This window comes from Anas acuta, chromosome 2 (genome assembly GCF_963932015.1).
Source record: "Anas acuta chromosome 2, bAnaAcu1.1, whole genome shotgun sequence".
In the NCBI taxonomy this organism is placed as follows: Eukaryota; Metazoa; Chordata; class Aves; order Anseriformes; family Anatidae; genus Anas; species Anas acuta.
In genome coordinates this window covers 1,772,953-1,800,876 of record NC_088980.1, presented here as the reverse complement: position 1 = coordinate 1,800,876, position 27,924 = coordinate 1,772,953, and the positions used below count along the sequence as shown (strand labels likewise).

Genomic DNA, 27,924 nt, shown 5'->3' with positions numbered 1-27,924 from the left:
CTTGGCAAAGAGCAAAACCCTGCATTCTGGAAATGATTTTTTTTTTATATATTTTTATTTTTTTAAAGAGTACTGAATATGAGTAAAATATGGCAGTCATAGTGAGAACCCTAGAGCTACAAACAATTGCTGGGGAATGTGCAGATGGTCGTGGACTAAGCAAGCACAGGTATTGCACGTAGCTCTGTGAGCATCTCCCAGGGTGGTAGCTGGGAAGTTGCTTTCTCCTCTGCTTTCTCCTGCTTCCCCTTGGTAGTGTTTATCTAGAGGTCCCAAGGGTGCCTGAGATACCTTCCCCATGGCAGGTAGATGTGGCATGGGACCAGCAGGAAGCCATGGAGCTGCAGCTGGAGGCCAAGTGAGCTACTGTAGGACATCAGTACGAGCTCAACACCTTGTTGTATGCAACTAAACGGCCTCTGGCAAGGCACAGTTTGTGATTTTCCTCTCTGTGGTCAGTGGAACAAGACAGAGGCCTGGAAAGGGTGCATCCCTCCTCACAAGCAGAGTCTGTCTTTCTCTGTTGACTAAGCTGGAGGGGCTCATTCTAGGACAGCTCAGGTACATGTGGTGGATTTTGGCCCGTGTGAATAGACTGTAGCAAGTTCTGGACAGTTCCCGTTCCCAGTCTAAACCTGAAGCTGCTGCAGTAGTGCAAGCAGCAGTTCCTAGTAAAAAACCCACCAAGACTGCAGTGAGGCTGAGAATTTTCATCCTTGATTTCTGTCCAGAATACCAAGCTCCAAATCAAACTCTGCCTTTTAAATTGAATTTTGAAAGATGGTTTGTTGAGGAAAAAAAAAAAAAAAAAAAAAAGGGCCAGAAGAACAACCATTTATCTGATGGTAAATAAACCTACTAATTTCAAATGCCAGAAGGAAAACATCCGCTTAAGCAGGGACTTCTGAGGAAATCATGGCAAGTCCTTGTCCTTGCCATCTCATTGCATTTTCATGTAACGCTGAAGAATGGCTGAAAAGATGGATTGTCATCCTCTTCTGAAACATCTGCAATACAAATAGTACCTGCTGTTTCGAGCTCTACCTCCCTTGTTTTGAGTCTGTAATTCCCAGCTCCACTGGCATACATGGATGCTCATGAGAGGTTTGCAAAGGGCAGCTAAAACCCCATCCACCATTACAACAGAAGTCTACCATTATCAGACAGTTTTGATACAGGGTCCACATCTGGCCTCAGCTGAACCACAGCCCAGCTGGTGGGATTAATCTCATTTTATCTAGATTTTTACAATATGTCGTTGTTTCTTCTATAGCCAGCGGAGAGAGCCAAGTCGCGCCATCAGAAACCTCAACTCATCCATGAAAGGTGGTTTGTATCACCTGCTGTTTGTTGCTGCTTTTCCTTGTGGTCTATAGGAAGAGCCTTGAACAACACATGCTAGGCTAGAGGCTTAACCTTCAGGTGGCTGAGAATGGAAATGGCTCGGCACCAAAATAACCTGTCTGCTATTTCTGTATCTTTCAGTCACTCCAGGATGACTTGGAGAAGCTCCTTTTTTTGTTGTTGTTGTTTCTTCTATCCTTTGTCCAACTTGTTCTTTTAGGCCTGGCCTTCGAAGCACTGAGGTACTAACTGAAATCTAAGTTATTATCAACAAAACAACTTTACACCCTAATTTCTGGGCCCTGGGCCATACGTTCCTCAGAGGAGAGATCTGTTTTGCTGTAAGCCTTCATAAAGATAAGCATAATAGTAACAGGCTCTTAACTGTAGCCTAAGATTGTGTTTGTCCTATAAATACTGATGTAAATCTCTAGCCTGCGCCTCCCACAGGAGTCGCTAATACAGATCTATTGGCTTTAGAGTGGTGGCTAGTTTTGCTGTAGGCAAGCAGCCAAAAATAACATCTCCCTGTCCTCTCCCTCCAAAATATATTGTGTGAATCTGGTGTGTCATTTCAGAAAGAGCTTTCCTTTCAGTTATGAAGGCTCTTTAGGGTGACGGGGAGGAAGTATACAGAGATACCTTATTGACACACTGACTATGCCAGCTCCTGTTCAAAAGTGCTTGAAACCAGCAGAGCAGTCGTGGGGGATTGGAGGGTGAAATGAAGATGGGGCCTTGTGTTCCCCAGTGTCTGCTCACCCATGTAGAGGATGGAGTCTGGCCAAAGAAGCTTTCTGCTTTCTCGTTGTCTCCGCTGCAAATCAACGTTGGGAGGGGTGAGAAGCATCGCAGTTAATGGATTTGAGAGATCATTACAACAGGAACTGTGCACAACAGCTTTGTGGTTTCAGCAGCCTCCCTGAAATAACTATCTTCCCTCTCCCCCTGCATCTGAGTGCTCGTGGATATTGTTTCAGACTCCTGGTCAGCTGAGAGGGGTAGGCTGGGTTTGTGCAGTCTGACAGCGTTTTCTCCAAAACTGTCTCCTGTCTCTTCCATTTGTCATGAAAAAGTCTATGGAACTTTTGAACTTTTAGGAAAGGTAGCCTATGGTAACCTTTAAGTAAAATATCCCTCCCTCCTGTTATCTAGTGTATATATATATATATTTCTTTGCCAATATGCATTTAATCTAGGCAGCAATGAAAAAGGATTCAAATCTGAGTAAAAAAGTGGATAGAGGTACCATTAATATATGACATTGATAACTTCTTTGGGAAATGATAGGCACTGTGATGCTTCGGGACATAAGCCAGTCTCCTCTGCACAAAATATTAGCCAAAATAAAGCCCAGGAAGAAGTTTCTTCTAATGGAAGACTATTTAATAGTTGTATATTACAAAATTTCTTCTGCCTTTATCTAAAGCAGGTGGCTTTTGCCAGAATCAAAGGCAGTGTGTTAGAGAGTATCACAAGGGTAGATCAAGGATATCAAAACCAAGAATAGTTTTGCAGCTCCTTCAGGCAGAGGCCAGAGACCTGCCAATTCCCAGGCAACAAAGCAGAGCGTTTAATGGGATGTAGTCATGAGGGTTCAAAGGCTCCAGCAAATTCCCAAAGTCTTTAAAGTAGAAAAAAATGCTTTGCCTACAGGAGAAAGAGCCAAAGGCTAGTCCACTCCACTGACACACTGAACTCATGAGCTCGGGATTGCTGCTCCATGAGAAACTCTTGTCCAGCTGCACCTTCCGTCCTCGCAAGTCTTTTATGCCTCCACATCCTGCAGCAATGAATCCCATGAATTAACTGCACGTTGTGTAAGGAGCACCTCATGTCTGCCAAGATATAACTTTTGCTATGTCCCACGTTGTCGCTCCACAGCGTTTGCAACCAAGCACTGCCAAGTGCTGTTACATATCCTCCTTCTGCCTCCCTGCAAAGACCCAGTGGACTTCTGAGAGCTTCTCAAGCCATGAGGATGTGCTTTGCCTGGGACTGCTTACCAAGGACCTGTCAGCACAGCCCCCATCAAGTTGTTTAGTATATTTTAGAAGATTGGTGACTCATAGGTTAGGCATCTGCCATAAACAACCCATTGGTTCATTGTTTCTGTGCAGTCTCGTCTCTCTTAGATAACAGAGTCCATGAATAATGTTTTCTCATACGTTGGCTGGAGGAGACTTTGTCCCACTCCAGCAGGTAATGATTCATTGCCCCTTCTTGGCTGGGTTTCTACAGGCCCGTGAAGTGCCATAAAGTTACCGCAGCAGCCCTGAGGTCAGTGGGTTTCTTGTTCACCGTCTGCATCTTCCAGCCTAGGTACAGCACATCTATGTCTTGGAGAAACCCCTCCAGTACCTGAATGACACCCCACACTCTCAATCAGAACGTGGCAAGAAAATGGTGAGGCATGTCCTAGGCACCAAAGTCTAGAAAATCACAGGTCCTCCACTTTTTACGCTGCCTGCCTGGATTCAAGTTTGAGGCTGATCCCTTCTCTCTGAAGGTTTCATGTCCTCCATCCTGGATGTGGGAGAAGCCTTTCAATTTGCCTGCAGACATAATAACGGCATTCTTTGGTTGCCATAAAACTCAGAGCAAGTGCAAAGGTCACCCGTGGAGACACCCGGCTCTGTCCCGAGGTGGTCCAACAGCAACAAAGACCTCATGATCCATGAGGCTGAGGAGAGAAGACGTCTAGTCTAGGGAAGATCAAGGAGACACATGATTGCAGCCTTCAATACATAAAAGGCTTCTTCACAGTGGAAGGAAGAGAAAAAATGCTCCTCATGTCCCTCAGGGATAGGAGGTAATGACCTTAGATTACAGCAAAGGAAATCTTGTTAAATGTCAGATTTTTAACAGAGGATAGTAGGACAGGGGAGCAGACGGCCTCATAAAGGGAGAGACGGTTGCTGAGATTTTCTCAAATAGCTCAAGCACCTCGCCAGAGCAGTTACAACAGAGCTCATTCTGCACTAAATTAAGAATGTGGACACGGTCCTTCCCAGCAGACCTATCCTTCTAACACTTCAGAGGTGCCATGATTTTCCCAAAGACCACTTAGCCCACCACCTCCACCTTCCCCTCCATACCCGAGACCTGTTTATTTTTGTCTGCCTTCTTGGCACCCTCCCAGCAGTGGGTGAATTAAATAAACCTGAGCGGAATATTCAGCAACCCTGAGACAACCCCCTCTGCACGCAGCTGCCTTTCTGGGAAGGAGGGGAGGAAGCAAACAGCATGTCCTAAATGAATCACCGCATTTGTAATGTGCTCCTGGAAGGTTTTTTCCACAGATGATGGTGATGACTTGAGGACAGGATGAGCTGACTTGCAGTTTTAATGGCCCAACCCAGAATGGCCATCCTCGGGACAGGGAAGCCCTTCGGCCTGAGAAGAACTCTCTAATGGAGTAAGAAGTTTTTATTTACCCTGGGAAGAGCTATCTAATGGAGTAAGAAGTTATTTACCCGGGTGACTCTTTCTAAGCGTTCCTGTCCGAAAGCAGATATCTGGGCTGTCAACAAAACCTTCCTTTCTCAAGCAGAACAAAAGCAATTTGCCTCCAGCGAGGACAGGATGGGTTTCCTTTGTTATGTAACTGTCAGTGGCCTCTGAGTTTAACTGTGTAATTACATTCTCCACAGCTGGCTTCGGTTCAATGGGTTTCTTATTCACAGCCCCTGGCTGCCAGGCACTTGCACATCATGCCTATATCTTGAAGACATCCTTCAGCGTCCTGCGTACATCTACGCGCATCCAGGGCGCAATCAGTGCCACGGACTCCCAAGTATGCCCAGACCCAAGTGCACGGCTTGGCTAAGGGGAGAGGGTTGCTCATGGCAGTGACCACGCTGACAGCTGCTTTGCATCACCGGAGCCCTGCAAAACAGCGAGCGCGGGCCAGCCGAATCACTCTGTGTAATCTTCGCTGTGTTTACTCTATTAGTGGTGTTTTACAGAGTGTTTATACATACTCCGTGTCGTGACTTTCTGGGTAGGCACATCATGTCACTGCAGAGCACGGCCGTGGGGGAGCTGGGTGCCTGAGCACGGCAGGGAGCACAGCCAGCTTCTACTTGCACTAGAGGCAGGTGATCCGTGAGGAAATCTGTGTCCTCTGAATCTGGACCTGATTTCCACCATCTGTCTGTTTAGTTGCTAAAGTACACAGGCAGTGCAACCTGAGTATCTTCTCAGTCCGATACTCCCACTCCTCTCTGCCTCCTTTTACAAGGGTTACTATTTCTCCTTTCTCCTGCTCTACCCAGGAAATGTTGGGACTCTGCCTTTCATAGAGCCTCCCTAGAGGTAGAGCAGATCAATTTTTAATTCAATTTCCTTTCCTTCTACCGTGGGTTTATCTAATAGTGTAAAGCACCTAAGAGGCAGAAGACTGGAAAGAGACAGACTCATTTGCTGATACTCAGAAGGGAGGGAAACAAAGAGAGCCCTGCTACCATATATTTTTCTCTGAATTGCAGGAAAAGAACGTACTATCTTCTTGTAAAAGTCATCAGGTTGGTAAATGAAATTGGCCTTGCAGCAGTGATATTTCTACGCCATGCTCTTTAAAAAAAAAAAAAAAAAAAACAACAGACCAGGCTCTGCAAATGGTCTCTGGCAACTGCAGGAAGAAGTGGTGCAAATGCTGTCCCAATGGGTGTGCAACCATCACAAAGCAAGGGTCATCCAGCCACCCGTGGGATTCCTCATTTGCTCAAGAAGCACTCAGAAAGTGATTTACCATCACCCAAAGCAGGTCTGTTGCCAGGATTATCATGAGCCCATGGTCAGTGCTCACTCACACGGCGTCGCTGGCATTTGGGAAGGACTAGGGGAACAAGTCTGCTCAGCAAATGCAGGTTATTTCAGTGTCAAGCTCATGCAGAGCTTCAGCAAAAGTGTCTCATGGTTGACTTAACAGGAAAGTCTTAGTTTGGCAGGGTTCTGGCTTTGAGCTCTTTTCCTCCTCATCCTGGATCTTGCCAGTGTCTGGAGCCTGCTCCAAAGGCAAGGGCAATGCCATCTGGAGACACAGCCTCCTCTGGCATTGAGAAGGCTAGAGCAAAGGCTTGGAGCGGCTTCTTCATCTTATGGTTGTGAACTGATGGAAAAAAAAACTAACTGGTCTTGGTGGGAGATTAGATTCAGCCCCCAGTGGGCCAAAGATAGAAGAGGAAATGTGGTCAGTAGTGATGGAAGTCTAGCTTGGGAAGTGCAACCCAGGCAAATTCCCTGCCTCTCATGCATGAAGGGATGTGAATGCATGAAGGACAGGCCATGCCTAGGACATCAACCCCCCTCTGCAGAGGTGGATGAGGTTGGGAGGCCGAACACTTGAACAGGAGGCCCTGGGAGGGGTGAGATCTCCCCACCTGAGGTTGTGCCTCTGCCTGGTCCTCCCCTCTCCATTCACACCTGCCCCATGGGGAAGGCCCAGGCCCTGCTGGAGGCAGGACAGAGATGCTCTGAGACTCTTACACCCCTCTCCAGTGATGAGAAGTGTAAAACACAGCTTCAGCTGGACTGACAGCCTCCCTGCACCCTGCCCTGCAGGCTCTTCAGGTCTTTCCCTATTAATAGAAAGAAGCTGAGATACATCTCATGGCAGGAACCACATTAGAAGGGAATCCCCTGTCTCCCTTGGCAGCAACCCCCCTTCTTCACGCTGTAACAAGCAGGCACAGAGTCACCACCACAGAGAGGCTGTCTCTTGTTTTCCTGGTGACATCCCAGGGGCTTTGTCGGTGCATTGCTCTGATGGCACAACATCTTTGCCTGGTGACAGGATTCTGATGTGTGCACGAGAATCTCTTCCGTGCATATCTGGGAAGTCAATAAAATATTTCTGAAGTGGGACTGATCCGCTCTACGGGCCCTCTGAGGTCAGGGAGGGCAAGGAAAGAGAAGGAAGCAGAGGGAGTGCTATGATTGCAGAGGCTGCTACTGTTTCTGGCTGAATTACACTTTCAAACTCTTCTTGAAGTGCTTTCTTTAAACAGGAAAGCTCCCACATTCCCGTGGGCAGCCCAGACACTGTGACAAAGTTAGCAGCTCAGGCTGAACCCAGCTCAGAGGGCAGCCTGGTGCATGGCTAAAGGAGATGTGCCCATAATCACCCCAAGCACTGGTGTGGGGACCTGCAGCTCCAGCCCACCAGAGAAGGTCCAGAGCAGGTCCAGATCAAGTCCCATGGCAGGGAAGAGGCAAGGCACAGCCTCTCAGACCTCAAACACCACCTGCAGCTTGTGTCCGGTGGGAATCCTCTCTCTTTAGTACAAAATGATTCATTCTTTTTTTGTGTTCCCATCCTCTTTTCTCATCCTGCAACCCATCAGACAGCCCCTGCAGTACCAAAATGACTTCTCCATGCCAATGTCTCGCTCCTGTGAGATGATAACAGGTCCTTGTGTCTGCACCAGGGTGGGACAGGCACATGCACCACAGCTTGTCCCTCACTCTGAGGGGCTTTGCTCCAAAGGGGAGAGGAGGTATGAAGGCTGTGGTCCTTCATCCTACAGGTCTTCTCTCTCTAGGTTTCAAAAAGATGGGTAGCTCCACTTGAGCTGCTCACCCCAGCCTGTATATCTGTGGAAGGAAAACCCAGCTGTCAAAATCTCTCCCAAGGGCTGTCCTCATCCAGCATCGACTTCTCTCTGCTGGCCAGAAGCAGAGCAGCTCAGATGAGACATCTGACTTTTAGATATCCTCACTAAGGTGGAGAAAACCCTATTAGGGTCTCCCCCGTGTTCACACAACAGGACCTGGTCCTTCCTAGGGGCCTCCCAGCACACACAGGTCACAAAAATTTCCTGCGTTTTCTTGGTGCAATATTCCAGATAGGTTTGACTCCATTCAGTGGAAAAAGAGGAAACCCAAATCCGACAGAACAGCCTGCAGGAAGACTCATCTGCACAATCTTTTTTCTTATTATTATTTTTAGAAGAGGAACTCTACAACCCAGAGCAAAGGTTCCCGTGTCTCTTCTCTGTAGGTGGCCACGAGCAGATGGCTTTGGAAGCGTGTAACAGGTCAAGCATATTGTAATGCTTACTTCCAGTACCCCAGCCATACAGAGTTCAGGGACTTCCTGAACGAGGCTTAGTTTCCATAGACTCACCAGAGCAGAGTGGCTTTTTTCCTTTGTTTTTTAATCGGTTCAGCCTTCCTTTGAACTTTTAGCACCCACAACATTTTGCAGCAAGAACTTCTCTGGATTTATTGAAGCTCACGCTGAGCTTTGCATGCTGATCGAGTCAGGTCAGTGGGCTGGGATGGAGAGAGCTGATTTCGACACCCAGGTCTGTCACTGGGCTCCATCTGAATTTTGGGGCTAATCCTTTCAATCTGGGCTGAAGAACGTGACTGAGCTGAGTTAGCAACCTGGGTACACCTGGATACCTTGGAATTCAAAGCAGGGCACCACCAACCCATCTTCCACCCTCCTGAGGTCTGAGGCATGGGCGAACCCATCTCACCCCCCAGCTGTGCTCTGCTTGCAGGCTCACCCATGGGGGCGAGCTCAGCAGAGGCAGAAGAGTGGGGTAGGGTTGTGTGGTGCATCCTTGGGGTTACGGGGGCCTTGGTAACCCTGCCACCCCATTCTGATGTCTGCACCCCAGGTGCTTTTTGGAGCTGTCTCCAAGAGGCGCATCCAGACCCGCTGCCTGGAGCAGGGAGCTCATTTACACCCCCTGCCCCACGGGTCCCCTGGGTGTCAGGGGGTCATGGGGCCACGGGACCTGGCAGTGGGGAGGGGAAGGGGAAGGGAGGGAGAGGGGCTGGCACAGGGGTCCTCTGCTATCGCCAAGCAGGGGCCGTCACAATAGCAGCACTGTTGCCTCGTGGGCTGGCTCGGCGATGGGATTTCGCAGGGCTGTAAATCACTTGTCTGGCGGCCTCGCTTTCCCTCCCGTGTTGAAAAGGCTTAGGTTTCCCTCGCGCAGAAGTGATGGCAAGCTCGGGGAAGGGGGCGGAGGCCAGGTGCTAGAAATATTCAGTGGGGGCATCCCCAATCGCATACCTCTGAAATCTGACCCTGGCAGGGAAGTCGATGCGGTTCAACTGACTTCAGGACCTCGCTGCGCCGGTGCCAGAACAAACAGCTGCATTGAGGATTCCTGGGCCATTAGCAGTGGCCATCCACACTGGGAATGCTTTCTGCTGCCGTGCGGAGAGGGAGGGAGGCAGGGAGGCACCGTGTGCTCCTTGTGCAGCTCCCAGATGCTCGCAGGCGGGTGCGTGCACGCCAGGAACACATTTTGGGCACAGGGGGGGATGCAAACACCCCGAGTGGTGCAGGGATGTGGGCAGAGTGACTCGTGTTCAGACAAAGAATAGGACTCTGAAACCCTTCTGGATGAGCACCTGCACCCAGTGGTGTGGGCAGCTTTGGCAAGTCCCTCGTGTGTGAAGGGCAGGTACGTGATGGAGGAGGCTTTCCACCTGCTGGGAAGAACTGTACGACAAGCTGCCATGGGGGTGTCTTCTGGAGAGCCCTCCAGGCTCTGTGTTCTACCTCACAAGCCTGTGAGATCCACTCATATGGATGAAATAATTAGCTGAGAGGTAGATGAGGCAGATCGGTTGGTGGCACTTGTTAAGAAAGATGCTGTAGTCAAGTTTCTGCTCTCTGTAGAGTACTTTGATGCATCTCATGGTTGTGTTGCTATTGTAGGAGTGTAGACAAGGAGAAGACCATGCCCATGGAAACCAAAACGCATAGTCTAGGCTCTGAGGGGCTGAGCGGGGCCAGGAAAGAGGGTGAAGTGCTCTTTCTGGAAGGCACAATAATGTGGCACAGGGTGTGTATGCAAGAGCAGAACCTCCTCCGAGCCCTGGCGCGCAGGGTGATGGTATCTCAGGAGGAAGCTAGAAAGCCCACAGAGATGCTGGTTGTGCTGCACACAAAGCACATTTGCTGGTAGAGCAGCACAGGTGCGTTTCTGACAACCCTGCAGACAAGCCAATGTCGTGTGCTCAACTACAATGCTCACACCCATGTAGACAGACACGGACACGTTATCCATCACTGCACAGGCTTTGGGTGTTTTACAGGAAACCATCCCTTGTGTGTAAGGTATACTCATTACGAAGTGTCCAGACTGTGTGATAACAGCACCAGTCACAGCAGCAGGAGACAGCCATGAAAATAAAAATAATAATTAAAAAAAAGGACCTGGAGATGGTGGCTACCTCTGAGCTGACACTTGAGCTGATCCTCCAGGCTGGAGAATCATCTCTGGGCTGTTTGGTTGCTGTATAGACAAGTCCCCCTTACCAGTGAGCAGGTCACCAGCCTAACTGGGGTTCAATTTTTTTGTTTTTCAAACTAAATCAAAGCAATCCTGTTGTAAAGTGTCTGTTTTCCCCACCTGAACGTCTCCAGTTAGTCTGGTGGAGACCACACCTGGTGAGTGCCTCTCCCGTGCTGGTGCCAGGTATCGTCCTTGGGTTCCCCCACACCAGGAGGGCAAAGGGCTTTTTGCATGGCTGCGCTCACCAAAAGCCCTTTGTGTCAGCTGCGTGATGCAACAGGGACTTTGCCCCTCTCTGGGTTTTGCATTAAGTGGGGTGGATTCGTGTTTTCACCCTTTTTTGCAGCAGGGAAACAGCACAGCCTCACGGTGCCTCAGCCACCAGCAGTGAACCCACCTCCAGGCTCCTGGTCCCTGCAGCAGATATGTGCACACACTGCTCAGTTCCCTGCCTGATGGTGACTCCTCAGGCCTGAATATGGTGCAGGAAGCAGGTCATGGGGAAGAAGCAAAGCTTCAGCTCCAGGCTTTGGTTTGGGATATACAGCCTAGTGTTCAGAGAACATGTGTGAGAAGATCCACATCCCCAGCAGCCCCAGCCTGTACCCCAGATGTACGTCCCCTTGCCCAGGGGCTGCTTGTGCCCACCATGCTGCCTGAGAAACCCTCAGGGACCTACTTTTTGCCCCCCTTTTTGGATATATGGTTCGAAGAGAGAAAGCAAAATGTGCTAAGTGGCTGCTGTAAAGGTGTGAGATGTCCTGAACAACCAGCCCTCTCCTAACTATCCCAGGATCATTAAAACCAAGTCTGTGACAACCCCCCCAACCAAAAAAAAAAAATAATAATAATAATAATTAAAAAAAAAAAAAAAAAAACAACAACAAAAAAAAAAAAAAAACAGCTAAATGGGTAGGAAACCAAAGAGGGTGTAGGATTGATATAAAGATGCTATAAGGCCTGGTGCCAAGCCTGCCAGGACAAAATCACCACCTTCAAACCTTCCATGTACATTTGAAGTAGCTCTCTGAGGTCTGGGGGATGCTGAGGCAAAGGCAGTCCAAAAAATCAGTGCTAGCTCTTCTCCAGGCATCTTCTCTGGAGGTACCAAAGTGGGAAAGGGAAGAGAGAGAAAGGGCACCAGAAACACCAACCAAAGGCCTTGTGCACTGGGAAGGAGGTGTGTGTGTGTGTGTATGGGTCCGTCTGAGGCACCTCTCAACTGGAGAAGATGTCTGTCTGTGGGGCAGCTGCACAGCATCACTCCCAGCTCCCCGACTGTCACAGACAGCTCCTGTCTCTCTCAACTCTGCAATTTGTATCTATAACTGGTGGGCTCTGAGTCAAATAACTGGTAAAGCTCTGGTCTCCCAAGAATCCCACGATAGAAGCTTTTTGTACCATTGTTGTGCTTGGAAAGGGCAGGACGGATTGCTGTAGGGACAGTCTCTTTCAGACAGCACTTCCATGCCTCCCCGTAGCCATCCCCATGGCTCAGAAGTGCTCCCGCAGAGATGCAGCCCTGAGGAAAGCCCAGGCTGCAGCCAGAGCCCAGCTCCCTAGCTACTTTTGCATTATTTATTATTGGCCATAGATGGCAGCAAACGTCTCAAAGCATCCTGCTGTGTTGGCTGATTGCAGCAGGGAACCGCAGGAACAAGCCAGAGAAATTCCTCTGTCCCTTCGTGTTATGGGCACGGTCCCTTCTCCAAATGAAGAGGAGAGGTGCAGGGACTCCAACTAGCTCCCATCCACAGATCTCCAGCAGTGTTAAGATGATCTAGGGAACCACGAAAGGAGGAAGACCTGGTGGTCCCTGCCCTATTCCTCACCAGGAATGGTGCCGGGATGAGCCCTGTGTGCAGCTGGCTGGAGGGAGTTAACTGGGAAGAGCACATCTTGTGGTGATGTGGGTGTGTTGATGAGCCCACGGGTCTTTTCCAACCTCATTTTTTTCTATGATTCTGTGACTATCGCAGCTATGGGACAGGGAATTTTCTGCAACGGGGCAGGATGGATATGGCCAGAGAAAGAGCCCTGCTTTGGTTCATTTTGCCAGTGTAGATGCAGCCATTGAGTCCAGGTGTACAAGACAAATCTGAAGGGTTTCCATCTGTAGGGCTATACACTCAGCTCTATATCAATGCAGCTCTGACTTTACCATCCCCATTTCCTAGCTGCAATAGAGGAACTTAAGAAAAGCCACATAGGATCAGACCAAAACTCTATCCAGCCCTGTGCACTGCTTCCCATTGAGCAGGTGCTCAGGGAAAGGAATATGAAGCAGATTTGTTGGGTGTAATCCTTTATCCTTTTTCTGTCTGCCCCAGTTTCCAGTCCCTATCATTTTAAGGCCTCCAGATCTAGAGATTGCATGAAGGCTCACGCATTTTACAGACATCTCCCATTCAGATATTGCCTGTTCTAGCAGCTGTTCCATGAGTCCTGTTCTCAGACAAGCCATCCATTCGCATGGAGCTCCACACATCCCAGCCTAGTGAAGACCCCTATTTCCCTCCGCAGTCTCAAGGACAGGATTAAGGATGAACTCTGTCATCCCGCTATGCAGGTGCTGGATTTTCTGGGGTAGGCAGCCTGGGGGTGCTGTCACAGACAGGTTAAGGCTCCTGCCTTGGCCAGACTCACTGGATACCCTTGGTGGTGCCACTCAGCCTCCTCCACACCTTGGTTCCTTCCCTGGAAGAGAGGGGGTCCAATCCTACCCCGCATCCAGCAGCAGCTCTGCAGGGGTTTGATGTATCTGTGCATCTCGCAGCCCCTGCTGTTACAAGTTACATTATACAAGAGAGAGAAAAAAAGAAAAAAAAAAAAAAAGTCAACGCCTTGCAATGAGAAACCTGCTGTTTCTCAGTTTGCCTCAAGTGTGCTGGATGAGTGGATTTTCTCCGTCTCCAGCTTTTTTGCTCTGCGCATCGTTAGCCAAGCTCCAGACCTATGGCTCTTCTCCAGAGCCTGGAACGCCATTTTTCTGCCAGGTCCCCTTCTCTTCACAATCCTTTAATTATCATTTCAGGAGGATAATCACCCAGGGAGGGAGAGACAGAGAGCAGAAGGCAGAGATGGAGCGAGCAGGAGTGTGAGTTCCCCTGACATTTCCCCCTAGAAGTGCAGAAGAGGAATGCCGTGGCTCTATAGGTTGGCTCCTGCAATTAGCACTGCCTGTGTAATTAGCCCAAGATAGATGGTGCTGGCAAGGAAACACCTCATCAGTCTAATTTCAAGCTGTTATAAAACCAGTGAATGGAAAACGGAGAGCTTCCATTTGTTTCCAATTGAGAAAAGTGCAGGGTTAAGGTTGGTCCGCAGCCCCACCTCTTGCACACACGCGTGTGCTCACACATGGCTAAACGAAACCAGAAGGGAGCAGCGAACACGCAGCTGTGACAAATCTGCTGCCTGCTCAGGACGCAGAGATACTGAGTATTCAGGGCATAGTGTCAAAACCCAAATCAAAACTTTCTCCACCGCACCCCTTCTTTATTTGGTTACTCTCGTTGTTTATTTACTTCTTTCCCTGCTCCACATCTCCTCCTGATTAGTATTTCTAAAGGAGGTTGAGCTCCCTTGTGCTGGCAAATTTTGTATGCTTTTTTTTTTTACTCCAGAGAGTTTTCTAAGGCAGACCAAAGGGTGAGAAAGCAGACCCTGGGGAGAAGGGAGGTGTCCACAGTCACCCCATGAGCCTGTGTCAGAGGAGAGATGCCGGTTTTGAGCTGTTCTCCTGAGCTGCAGGACTACCCAGCATCTGTCTTTCCCTGTTCCCCTGATTTTTCTTCTTTTAGTTCATCTATTTCACAGCTTTATGGCTTTCCTCCAGTGCTCCTCATCATTATTCTCCTCTCTCCTTTCCCACGGAGCTTTTCCTTTCCACCCTTTTTCTACCCCCAGCTTCACCGGGAGCTGAGCTTTTTCTTACACTGCCTGGAGGTGCTGTCCCCATTCATGTCCTGTGTTGGGATTAAAGTAGCTGTCACCATGGCTAATCCATAGCTCTGGGGAATGCTGAAAAATCTGGGTCCCAAAATTAGATTCCCCTTCTCCCCCAAGAAACAACACTGTGATTGTCCCAGCCTTGACTTTTGCTCCTGTGCCTCTGGGTGCTGGTGGAACTCATCCCTTGTGCTAAAACCCGTGTATGCCAGGGCCAAAGGCAAGGGAGACTCCAAACTTGCATCGTTCACGTAAGATATTTGGCCTTTAAAGCACAGGAATCTGCCTTGTACTGAAACGCCTCCAGCTCAGCAGGACATCTTCCCAGAACCAGGCGAGACACTTGGTGTCCTGTCCTGGCACCAGGGAACCGTACACAGCCTTTTGGAACAAACTCCCACCCGGGCAGCTTGCTCATCTTTAGGTTTTTTTACAAACTCTCAACTCCAGCCAGGTCCTCTTAAACTTACGCCAAATTTACTAACCTTTTGTGCTCCCCGGGAGACAAGACGTGGGAGGATAGGGAACGGGTAGCATCTTTTCAAACAGCTCATAGCTGTGGCACTTGCCATCCTCTGCTTTAGAAGCCACTGGAAAATGCTGTGGAAAAGCGATGTGCATGTCTGGGCCCAGCAGGTTGGTGCAGAGTGAGCAGGCAAGGCTGTTTGGGGGCCAGATGGGTCTGTGCAGTTGCTTCGTGTTATTTCTGCCACGGGAAGAGCAAAGGACAAAATGGGTGGGTGCCATTTGGTGTCTCCTTGAGGATTCCTCCCTAAGCCAGGCAAGACACGAGCTCATGATCTCCACTCTGCTCATGATCTCCTCACTGAACTCTAATACCTATAGAAAACCTAAAGGTGAAGAGGGAAATTCACGCCTGTCCTGGGGTAGAAAATCCACTGGGACATGAATAGTACTACCTCAGTGTCCCCACTGCTGGGAGTAGCTGGGGTCATTTTGCCACAGCAGAAGCCAGGAACACATAATGAATGACCTGTAGGTAACTGCTGTCCCTTCTGGAGGCAGGGAGGTGGGTAAGAGCAAGAGAACATGGATTTATTTTCAGCTGAGAATTTCTGGAATGAAAATTGCATGGATTCTGGGTTTCTCCAGCATATATTATTGCATATATATATAAACCCACATGCATAGGCTTTGAAGTCCTCAGATCACTTTTTTTCACTGCAAAAAGGCTGAACAAGTTGTTGGTTAGCAAGGACACCCATTAGTGGGAGGCATGCCCATGCATGCATTTTCTTGAGGGCAGTTTATGACCAGATGTCACCCTTGGCCATTGAATTGCTCTTTCGTGACAAGAGACCACATCATTATGTCCTCAAGTGGTTTGTCCTCCAGTTGACCAACCTCCTAAACTGGAAGGCATCAGGATACACCAAGGAATGCCAGTGGTGTTTTGCTAAGAAAAACTTTTCCATCTGAGCCAACAACTTGAAGGCTATTTCTGGACTTGAGGACATTCTCCCCCGCAATATGGAAGGGTCCCCAAGAGGTGTAAATCAAGATCTAGTCAGCTGAGCCTTTCCTGGTAGTCAAAGTAGGCTCCTCCTGCAGGCCTCATGCTTTGGATGGGCTGAATCATCCTCCAGAGCCCGTTCCTTGCCACTGGTGGTGGATGGGGCTGCCACAAAGCTCTGTTCCCAATTTAGGTGCTGTGGTAGGTGAAGTTAGATGAGAGGCGTCTGAACTGTGGCAATTGTATTTTTAGCATGAAACATAAACCCAGCATCTCAAAGGCTTGTCATTAAAATTACATGCAAGCCAAAAGACCCAAATTACACAGGACTATGTCACCCACCAGTAAATCCTTCCCCGGTTCCCCAAGGCACTGGATCACCACTTCTCCCCTCCTGTGTTATCTGCTGCACGGCGTGGTGCCAGATTGCCCCCCACCTCCACAGCATCCACACACCACCAGGCTTCTGCCATTTCAGATTGTTCTGGAACCCTAACATGATGCCTCAGTTAAAAGTAGTGCTCTCCACACAGGGACGTGCTCATTAGCATGGTGCACGCCAATGAGATGTGCCAATGCCATCAGGAGCACTGATCTCATGTCCAGGACCCTCTCCTGGGGCGTTAGTGGAGTGTCCTCCACTCAGGTACTGGGTAGAGATCCTGAGCAAATGTTCACCAGGTGCCTCCTGTTTCTCTGGAAACCCGAAATGCATCCTTTCCTGCATGAGGCGTGAAAGCCTTTCCGTTTTGATTTCATCCCTTCTCCATCTGCTTTACTGAGTTTGATCCCGTTTACGACTAATGACATTTGGCTTCTGTCTAAGGCTGTCAACCATGTTGATAGAAGAGGTTTCCAGTTGCAGGTCTTTGAGAGCCCAGCTTTCGAGGTGGCAGAGGCCACATTCCCCGTTCTGTCTTTCTGAGGCCTTTTTTCCTTCTTGCTGCCTGCCGATTAGGACTCATTACCCACAGGGGAGAGCAGCTTTGGGATTTGGGAGACCATGACCGCAGCGTTGAGCATCCCATAGCATGAATTGTGGGACATGGTTGCTCTTGCTGTACAGCTCTCACAAGAAGAACAGAGGGAGCACTCATTTGAACCCAGCTGGGGTCTTTTTACCCCAGTTCCTGTCTGCAAAGTGGCAAAAGCAAACATTTCAGAAAAGGATGAAGAAATACCCGTGTAAATATATATAGCATGATATCCATCCTTCTCCCCCACCCAGATTTATTTTCTAGTCTCTAATGCCTGAATGATGAGGTGTGTCTCAGCTGCACACACAAAAAAAGCGTCTTTAAAATTTAGTCCTCTAAAGAAATAAGATTTATTTGATAACGTGTCTTCTTCTGTGTATCCATAATTCTCAAGTAGCTTTGAATCTTTTGGAAATCTTTAAAGAAACTTGATTTTTGGTTGAGGTTTTGAAGCCAGCTAGTGCCTGCAAACGCAGTGAAAATCAGACATCACTTAGAGGAAAGAAAATGAACCAGCTGGGGATGTAGAAGTAAAGCTGAAACTTGTGTTCAGTCCTATTAGCCAGCAGAGCATCCAGCGTCCCTGAGATGCCAAGCATTTGAAAACTAGCATTCACTATGCCCAGTATTTATTTGATGACCTGCTAGCACGGGCTATTTCTGGATACGAAAGCCAGAAGGCTTTCCTGTATAACTCAAGACAAAATTTCACTCTGTTATTCCATCACAAAGCTCATTTCTCACAGTCGGGCTGGGGCGTCTCTTTTTCCAGGGGGTTTCAATCTGCATTTTCAGATAGAGAATCCTCTGCATCCTATGCTAAATTTATGGCAGAGACACATTTATATACATCAGCAAAAAGTCACAGGTTTGGGTGTGCACCAAAATGCCCAGTGCTCCTCTGAGTATTTCTAACTCAGGAAACAGTAATTTGATATTTGCATGTGCTGATAGCCATATCTGTCTAGATATTAGTGGATACAAATCATGTATTGTGATGGTGAGAGCACTGGTATTCTGAACGAGCCTTTCGGTAAGAGATCCTACCCCAGCTGACGTCAGTGGGGCAGCTCAATTTACATCGGTTGAAATTCTGGGTCCATTTGTGACATCTCGGTTGGTTCACTGGGGCTGCCGACAATGGGAGAATTTGAGTCCTACAGCTGCAGGAGGCATTGAAAAAAAATAGCGTGAAGGATGCAGAGAAATGCTGCACTGGTTTTCCCAGCTTTGGGATGAGAAGCAACAAAGAGAATGTTTATGGATGGTGTTGTGCTTTTATGTGAGCCCAGGACTTGCTGGAGTTTGGGTACCTCCACTATCAGCCCTGGAAATGCAATAAATAAATATCTTTTTTTTTTTTTTTTTTTTTTTTTTTTTTCCCCCAATGTGTGGCAAACGGTCCTCTTGCAAGTGTGCCTGAGATGGCTAAATTAGGGATTGGCTTGTTCTGGACCCTGTGTATGAACAATGGTTTGAGGACCACCTCCACATCTTGGGTGGACTGGTGGCGAGGTAGAAGGACCCTTCCCCTGGTCGTGGAATCAGCTTGGGGTGACCAGATGACTGTCAAGATGTGTCTTTTATGTGTCTAGAGATAGGCGTGATGAACCCAAGCTGAGCAACGACCATGAAGGTTCAGCAGGACCACGGGACCCTAGCTTTGGTGGCAATGGCCACAGCAGAGTAGGTTTCCTACTCTGTAAGGTCACTCCAGATGGGATCACCTAGTGATTTTTGAGGAGTGAAACTTTGAAAGCAGTTGAATGCACAGCATTTAGTCAGTAAACCAAAGATGCATAGAAAAAGGTCTTAGGCTAGTGATGACAAGTTTGATGCATCGTGTTTCTAAAAAAAGAGCAACAGCCTTTTCCAGTGCAACACTGAACCTAGAGTTACAGGCAACATCTTTAAAGAAATGTCCCAAAATCCTGATCAACAGTATTCCCTGACAGCAGAGACGAAGGATTCCCAGAGCCAGAAAAATAATCATTTTGCTTCTAATAGCCAAGTTTTCCTTCCCTCATCTTATCACCAGTAATGCCCATCCATCTGCTGGGTACAAACACAGATTGAACCTATTGCCTTCAAGTTTTCCTTCATGGTTTTGTTTTCCATTTGCCTACAGTCACGACCCCAGAGCCCTGCATTAATCTCAGCCTCCTGCTCTGTTTCACAGCTCTCCAGCACCATCCCGGTTCCAACGACATTCTTTCCCCTCTGCTTCTTGTTGACACACACGTTTTGCCTTCAAATCGGGGTGAGAACAGGCACTGTTTGTCATAATCCCTCCACCAACCTCACCCCTCAGAGGACCTGTTTTTGAACAGACTAAAACTCATTAGCTGTTTTACAGACTTTTTAATGCACACCGATGGCTCATTTGTTTCTCAATCCAAAGTGAACTCCTGGAAAAGTTTTCAACTGTAGGGAAATGGTGTAGTTTAATGCAGTGAGATATTTTTAGGGTGTTGTGTTTTTTTTTTTTTTTCTCATAAATAATGATAATCTGCCTTTGTATGTGCTGACAAGATCATGGGGAGCAGACACTGTAGCAGGGAGGGTTGGCTGTGATGGAGAGATCAGCAAGTCATTTTTCTGGGACAGACAACAGGGGGCCAGGTAGAGGGCTGGTCACCATTTACGGGACAGCCTGCTGACTGGCAAAGTGGATTTTGTGCTGGGCAAGCAGCAGCAGAACAAAATCACAGATCCAGCCAGGTGATCTGCTATTCCCCACCGCAGAGCTCTGGCAGGAGAGAGTACTGGAAGGAAAAATTGTTGAAACATTTGTTAAGGAGGCTATGGCTTATCTGGAACATCTGTCGCTGTGTAAGCCGTGTCTGCTCAGTTTATAAACTTCAACAGCAGCGGTTAACAAGAAAAAGAAAAAATAAAAAAGAAAAAAAAAAAAAGAAGAAAAAAAGAAAAAGAAAAAAAGAAAAAAGAAAAAGGAAAAAAGAAAAAAAAAAAAAACGAAAAATAAAAAACGAAAAAGAAAAAAGAAAAGAAAAAAAAAAAAGAAAAAAGAAAAAAAGAAAAAAGAAAAAAAAAGAAAAAAGAAAAAGGAAAAAAGAAAAAAGAAAAAAGGGCTGGGATTTGTATTTTAAACAGCCATTCTGAGACAGACACATGGAGAGGATGCAGAGGTGCAGGAGGAAGGAGAGCAGTTCACCCACCTCTCTTTCGGTGACAGGGGTGGGAACCACTCCCTCTGAGCTCATATCCCAGGCTCCCTTTACAGCCACTGAGGAAAAACAGGCACTTTTAAGGCATGATTCATGTGCCCTGTTTATGTGTCTACTTTAGGAGGAGATAAATCATGCCTGGTACTCCAGGCAACGCAACGACGGTGCTAGTAAACCAAACACTGCCAGTGCCCGGACACCAAAGGGGACCTTGCCTTAGCATTAAACTCAGAAGAGGGGGGGGGCCCATCCCAGCAGCCTATCGGGCACTGTACTTATCCTACTGCTACCCCATGCCCAGGAATGGTTTGAGAAGACATGAGCCACAGGTAATCCAGGGACTGGGTAGACCTTTCCTGGGGTGATCCCCAGGAATAACTCATTCACTAGCGCAGATAGCGGCTATTTTGGGCACATCTCCTCTGGCTCTGCAGAGAGCCCAAGGTGACTAGTTCCAGGAGAGACATCTGCATTTAGTCAGCCGAATCCTTGTTAAATGTTATTTTAAAAGGCTGCTGGCAATTTGTGCTTGTCTGATTTTTTTTTTTTCCCCAAAGCACAGTAACAACCGGGAAGGCAAGTAGAGGAAAATAAGAGGGATGCAGACGGTGCCCCCAAAAGTTTGGCTTATTGATCCTAGAACATTAACGGACTAATTGTTGTTGATAACAGGACAAGCAAGTGTAATGAGCAGGAATATCACTATGGGACTGCTCCATAACAGGTGATACGCCTGGGACAGGCAAGGATCAGACAAAAAAAAAAAAAAAAAAAAAAAAGTTTTTCTGTACCCGATTTGCTCTGATTTCAGGAATAGCTTCTGTTGTCTTAATGCTTAATGCACAGCAGAAGCTGTAGGTCTTTCCCTGCAGCTGCACAGGGAGCAAAGGCTTCGGCCAGTGCTCTGAATTCAGAGGGGAACTGGGGGGACTGTGGAAGGGATTGAATCTCGATGGGATCCCCCCAGCTTCCTCACATTCAGACACGCACAGCCTCATGCACACACAGACATGCACCAGCACAGACATACACAGAGACATCAGCAGAGGATCTGTGCACAGATTTTCAGCCTAAGAACTGGGGAAAGCATCCTTACAAAGTAAAACAGGGAAAATCAGAAGTGGAGAAAGCAATTCACAGACAGCACAAGTCCCTGGACTGAGGGGAGATGGGAGAAAGGCTGAACTGATCAGTGCTGTTTCTGCCCTCCCATGGTTTGTATTAATTCTGGCATAATAAAAGTAACTTTCTTCCTCTGAAAGCCCAAAAGGAGAAACCTCACCATGCCCCAGCAAGTCCTGCAATGGCTTAGCAAGCTTCCCTTACATCCACCTGGGCATCCTCCCTGCCATGGGGCTCCCCACACCGCTCCTGAATTCACCTGGCCCAAGGGATGGGGTGGCTGCCGTGCAGGCAGGATGAGGGATTTTTATGAGAGAGATTGTTTGGGGAGCTCCAGATGACCCTAGGTATGGCAGGTCCCCATAATTATTATTGCTACCTTGCAAAACAAGAACAATCGGGGAGAGAAGGGGAATCCAGCTCCAATCGAGCTGACGGGACAGTGAGCTAAACCTGGAGCACTTCTATAATTTTCTGCTCAGGAAATTGTTGTCCCTCTCCTCCACTAACAGTTTAGACCAGAAGAGATTTATATAACTTTTGTTGAGATTTTTTTTTTCCTCGGTATTTTTGTTTTATTGTGGCTGGAGCTGGAAACTAAACCCGCTTTGAACTTCTTGCTTGATTTCTGATGGAATCCAGGAAATCACTGCGCACGTTTCTGTTAAGCACCAGCAGAGAGAGACGTGCATGAAATACTTTTAAACATCTCTGGTGCTGAGAAAGGGAGTGCTAGGGATGCTTTGCTGTTCTGCTTTCGGGACAGTCTGAGTATTTGTGAGCATCTAGACTGATGCAGAATAAATTCAGGTTTAATCTTGATTTGGGGGCAGGGTTGAGCCACCCATCATCCTGTGCCACTTGAGCACTGACCTACCACTATGAAAAAAAAAGTGCACCAGTATTTTCTTTAAGGCTGGGATGTCCAAGTCCAGCACTGTGGTTCCAGCAATGATGGTGCTCCTCCAGCCTTTTTCCTTCCCATTGAAACACCACCCTGTCCCCATTTGAGAAGCTCTGCCAGGTGGGAGAGGAGAGGGGAAAGCAATCTGCCTCTTCACTAATTGATTTCTTCTTCACACTCAGCACTGCCGTGCTGTTGATCAAAAGCCCATCCTTGGTCACTGTGATTAAAGGGATTTGCAGATCTCAAGAGACTGCAAAGTCCCAGTGAAACACAAAATTAACAGAAAAAGAAACTGGCATCCAACAGGTGGTTGGAATAATCATTTGCTAGAATTTCACATCAGAGAATCCTGTAGCACATCTTCATCCTAAGCACTAATTAAAACTTCAGACACCGTGCTGAGGTGGCAAGATGCATTGTAGCAGCTGGTCAGAATGTTTCTCTCAGCATTTTTTTTCCCAATGGAAAATGTCTTCTTAATGAAATGGGAATGCTTATTGAAAAGATTTTTAATAGAAAAAAAAACTTTTTTTTTTTTTTTAAAGCCTAAGATTTTTCTTCTCCTTCCCCTTCTATGAGAGAAATTTTAAACATTGAAAAAAATATGAATTATTCAGGGCAAACGGGTTTGTCCAATATATTGGCACGTACACATTTATTTTTCATAATGAAAACCTACAAGAGTACAAAGAAACAGCAATATTCCTCATGGTGCCAATTGCTGTTGTTGCAAAACTGATTGTTCTTTAGCTAGTTCTTCCTCTTCCCTTGCAGCTCCACCAGCATGGGAAAAGAAAAGAGGACCCAGGAGTTTTGCCAATAATTCCTGTGTGTGTTAAAAGCATTTTACCTAGACCCAAACCAGTGGTTTCCTACACTCTGGCCTTGCAGCTCCTAGGAATGACATAGTAGTTTGGCGTCCTTTTGGCTTGGGAATCTGTTTCTCAAGTTGCCATCCTCAAGTGCTCGGAATTGCTGCTGAATGTGAAAAGACACGCCAACGTTAATATTGTTGCTGACATTTTTGTGTAGGAAAGAAACAGGACGCAAAGAGCATGAGCAACACTCAGCACAGGATTCATGCGGGCACTCCAGTGTAGGAATCTTTCTGTATTATAACAGATAATAGAAATCTAGCTAATTTTGTCAGTGTACTAGGCACTATCTAGGTTCACCTAAAACAGTGATTTAAAATAGAATTGATCAGTCACGGCTGTGTGTGTTTCTTCTCTTTGGCTGCAAAGGCAGTGCAGAGCTTGAATGTAGATTTCTGAGCTGTAGATGCTCCAAGTTACACGGTGTGAATCCTTGTAATGTCCTCGAAAAACGTGTAGGTCAGAATATCTGCCTTTCTTTTCATGTTGCGTCCTACAAGGTGTATCCTACCCTTGTTACAGCAGCTTCGATTTCTTCATTCTGCTTCTTTTAAAGGTGCTCCTCCAGCCCAGCCGTAATAAATGGGAAGTGGTGACTGAGACGAGGGATTGCTAGGAAATGGTATTCCGGTGTTTTGCCAAACGAGGCTTTCACCAGACTTTCCACCGGTATCTATTCCTTTCATGGTGGTTTTGTTCTGGCTATTTGATCTGAAAGCTCTGCTGACAGGCAGCAGTGCTGAGCACTCCAGCCATGGCTCGGGTGAGGAGGAACAGAGCTTTGCTCAGATCCAGACTGCTGTCTGACTTCTTTCCCAAGCCTTTACAGCCTTCCTGGAAACCTTACTAAGCCTACTTGCACTGCTCTGTCCAACCTACGTCTACGGTGTGATTTACACCATTGCTTCCTCCCTACGAGGATTTGGCTTCTGGGGACCCATCGTGTTTGCCCCCACTGGGGCTTGAGCAGCAGGGTGTATTGTTTCTTCTCCTAATTTACCTTACCCCACTTCTTGTGCCTTTCATGGAAATCTTCCTGAGCTTTTTTCCTCTGTTTATGATCAGTCTGAAGCAGCTCTGTCCCCTGAAATCAGTCACATATGGGTCAAATGAGCATTGACTCATGGAGCAAAGACATCACGGAGGCTGCAGCCAGGGCTGAGAAGAGGCACACCTAGGAGGAAAAGGTGACCGGAGACATCTGCCTTGTGTCTCAGAGCAAAAAGGGATTTGCTGGGCAAATTCAAAGGGGAGACGAAATAAAACATCGAGAAACCTTGAGAGGTTTCCCAGAGTAAGGAACTCGCTGTTACGGAGAGGTGGGGAAACCAAGGGCTGCAGTCAGACCCAGGGGATTGGGCATTTGAAGGGGCAGCAAATACATCCACGGCTGCAAGTGCAAAAAGTGAGCTGGAGAGGAAGGAAATTAGTGCTGGAAGGGATCTGTAACCTCAGCCTGCAAGCTTCTAATGATGAACTACCCCAGAACTGCCTGCTCAGGGTAGCTCTCAGCTTCCCCAAAGCCCCTGCAGGTGGCTTCCAGTCTTAGCTGCTCTGTGGCCATTCCTGCACCCTTGGCAGGGCTCCTTGGCCTTTCTGCACCACAAGGGTCAGTAAAGTGTCCATCACCCCCAGCCTGCTCTCCTGGAGCAGCCTTTAGCGAGGCATCTGACAAACTGCAACAAAAAAAAAAAAAAATGAGCTTTTTGGCCCAGGACAAGGAGAGGAGAGGCTCGCTCTCTTCCCAAGAGGGCCGCGAGCCAGACAGCTGTCTGACTGTCACAAATCATTACAGCCAAATAAACAGCTCCGCGTTCCAGTCCAATAAAGAAGGGCGCGCGCAAGCCCAGGCATTACTTAGCCCCTGATTTAGGATGCCGTTCAACAAAAATAGGCCTGATGGCTCCAGGCCTGCCTCTCTCTGCTGCCTTCGCCCAGCTCGCCAGGGGAGGTGGGAGCACGGCGATGTCCTGCTGGAGGGCCAACGTGTTGGAGCTGCAGCAGGGCTGGAGATGAGCACAGGAAAACCCAGGAGGACAAGTCCTGTAGAAACTGTAATAGTAATTATAGCTTTTTTTCTCGTATGATTTATTGAATTCTCGTTTCTGCCGACCTGCCAGCCTGTCTGCAGGTCCCACCAGGAGGGCAGGCTGAGTCACCGCATCCTTGCCCACACTAGCCCAGAGTAAGCAAAAGCTGCAGCTCACACCAAGGCGAAAGAAAGCAGAGAGGCAGGGGGGAGAAACAGCCTCCTTGGAAGGAATTAGCCCCCCTGTAGGAATCAGGAGCCTGAGCCACACTGGCAGGGCAAGAAGAGCCTGCACCAGCCAGCTCCGCAAAGGTTTTTACCTGAACACACAGAGGTTGGGATGTCTTTTATTTGCCCCAGGCATTTTGCAAAGGGAAGAGATCTTGGCACAAGCCCGGAGCTCTCTTCTGCAGAGCACATATATTGCGGACACAGGCAGGTAGATGTCCCAAGGTTGGCTCCACTTTGGCAAAATGTGGACATTTTGAGCTGAAGCTGCAAAGGGGATGATTGTCACGTGATGCTTGGGGTTGTATGGCCACTTATGGGCTTGATTTTCCATCTATGATGGACAAAGAGCCATAGGAGGCACCAAAACCATTTCTATCCCATCTGCTTAAATTGGGACCTCAACGTGGGCTCACAAGAACTTGCTGAACCAGCAGAGTCATAGGCAAGAAAAACACGGTTTTCCTGGGAGCTCAGTACTGTGAGTACTCTGCGGCTGCTCTCCAGGAACAGAAGCTTGCTGGTGCCACCTCTGGCACAGCAGCTAAGGGACTCGAAGGGCTCTGATTGCCTGAGCAGCTGTGTTTTGCTGCCTGGACACATCTCACTGACTCACAGCAGGCAGGAGCAGCCCAGTTCTGTCTTCTTCAGAAGGTGATATTCCACGTGGAAAGGCATCAGCATAGTCTAACAGGTCGGTTTAATATCCAGAAAGTCCTGGGCAAGCACCTAGGCTCCCAGATAAATGGGGAAAAAATCCTTCAGGAAAAATAGTGAAGTCACTTCTGTATAAACTTGAATATGGGCTGGGGTGGTTTATCTGTTCCTATAGGGCCTTTCTCCCAGAATCCCAGGACTAAGACCCAGAATGGATACAAGCTCCCAGGACCTCCTTGAGTCTTAAGAAAATCTGTGCTCCTGTAGCTGTAGATCTGTTTCCAGCTCTGTTTTCATGTTCCTTGTATTTCATAGACATGCTGGGATGAGGTTTTTTGAGCGTTATTTGCAGGAGATTTTCTGTGTTGTTTGTATATTTTTTCTTTGTCACCTTTGCTCCCAAGGATGCTAAGAGGAGATATTGTCATGTACTGTAATACTTGTATCATCTGGATAAAACACTGGCATACATAGTGATTTCAGTATGACATCTCCCTTTCCATTACAACAGATGGTCTTTGTGACACATCTTAGGCAGAAAATGACATGTAGACCTGACAATTATCATAAAGCCTTCCGGATTCACTAGAATATTATGTTTGAAGTGTGCAGGAATTCCATAATTTACCCAAAGCCATAAAAGAAAGCAGTGCCAGAGATGGGGTATACAATGGGGTACCCCTGCTATATAAGTGGGAAAAAGATGGGAAGCTCACCCAGCAGAGCAAGGAACAGAAACCACATTTCTGGTGATCTAATGGGGGCTGACCCCCAAATTATGGGTTTAATCTACCCACTGCACATCTGCTCAGGTGCACGCAGGAGCAGTGAGGAAGGGAAAGGGCTGGTGCACCGCGATGGTGCAGGGGCTGACTCCCCCGAGAGCACAGCCTTGTCTCCATCAACCCCACCAGGAGCCTCCCCACCCCGTGTCCCGAGCTGTCCGCAAAGCCTCCCGTGGACAATGAAGGGGATGATGCATGACTGCCGTGAAAGCTGGAAAGGCCTGAGAGTGCCTTTAATGCGAGCGAGGAGGGGAGCCAACTCCTTGTGTACTCGGCGTGGCTTTCCTGGCACCGGCTGAGGAATGCTGGCACGCCGGCTCCCCCGGAGCTATTAGCGGTGCCGCACACCCCAGGGCTGCACAAAATACGTGCACTGTGCCACCACGCCACGCTCCTCCTCGCCATCCGCACCAGGGCAGGGCTCTGGGCTTCAGTGCAGGGCCGAGAGGGGTCCAGAAATTCAGGTCCTCCCCGAGCGTTGCCACACACCTCCTGTCCGCCTCCCTTTCCTGCTCTGAAGGTTTGTTTGTGCTTGCCTACGTGCAACCGAGGAGAAGTTCAAATTGGGTAGCATGGAAGCAATGGGATGGAGTGCAGCCTGTCCCAGAGGGCTGCCCACCCCAAAAACCCCACGGCAATTCACGTGCTCCTTCCTGCCAGGAGCCTGTAGCTTGTGCAGACTCTCCCCAAAGCCATTTAGTTGCTGGACCTGGATCCGTGACACTAATTAGACTACCAGCTGTCACCAGGGTACCTGCAGGTTTGGATGTCACTCTGACTCTGAGCCTGAGTCTTGCTGTAATGAGTGAGCAGGTCTCCGTGCTCCAAGGATATTTTCAGGAGAGACCAAACCAGCCTGGTCCAGACTTTAACATTTTCCTGCTTTCGGTCCCACGAGTTCTGATTTCAGCCCTGGAGCATCAGTGACTCTGAGAACCAGCCTCTGTGAGTGATACATAAACTGAAAAAGTCCCCAGATCATGGCTCTGTCTAACATTAAATGGGCAGTGTGGTCCCTCATATGGATAATAACCCTAACCCTAACCCTAACCCTAACCCTAGTTATAGGTAACCTTACCTAGGTTACCATCGGGTACGTGGAGGTGCACCCCAGGGCGAGC

General features: G+C 48.1%; 1 protein-coding gene across 2 annotated transcripts in view; it reads left to right on the top strand.

Moving 5' to 3' along the window:
- The window catches only part of PTH1R (parathyroid hormone 1 receptor), a 113,030-nt gene that overhangs the window by 15,643 nt on the left and 69,463 nt on the right, over positions 1-27,924 (top strand). The window contains exon 2 of one of the 2 annotated variants that reach the window (XM_068673177.1): positions 13,645-13,707. The exons of the other annotated variant lie outside the window; for it this stretch is intronic. Coding sequence (XP_068529278.1) covers positions 13,645-13,707 — 63 coding nt within the window. The remainder of the gene's footprint in view (positions 1-13,644; positions 13,708-27,924) is intronic. 2 annotated transcript variants of the gene reach the window in all.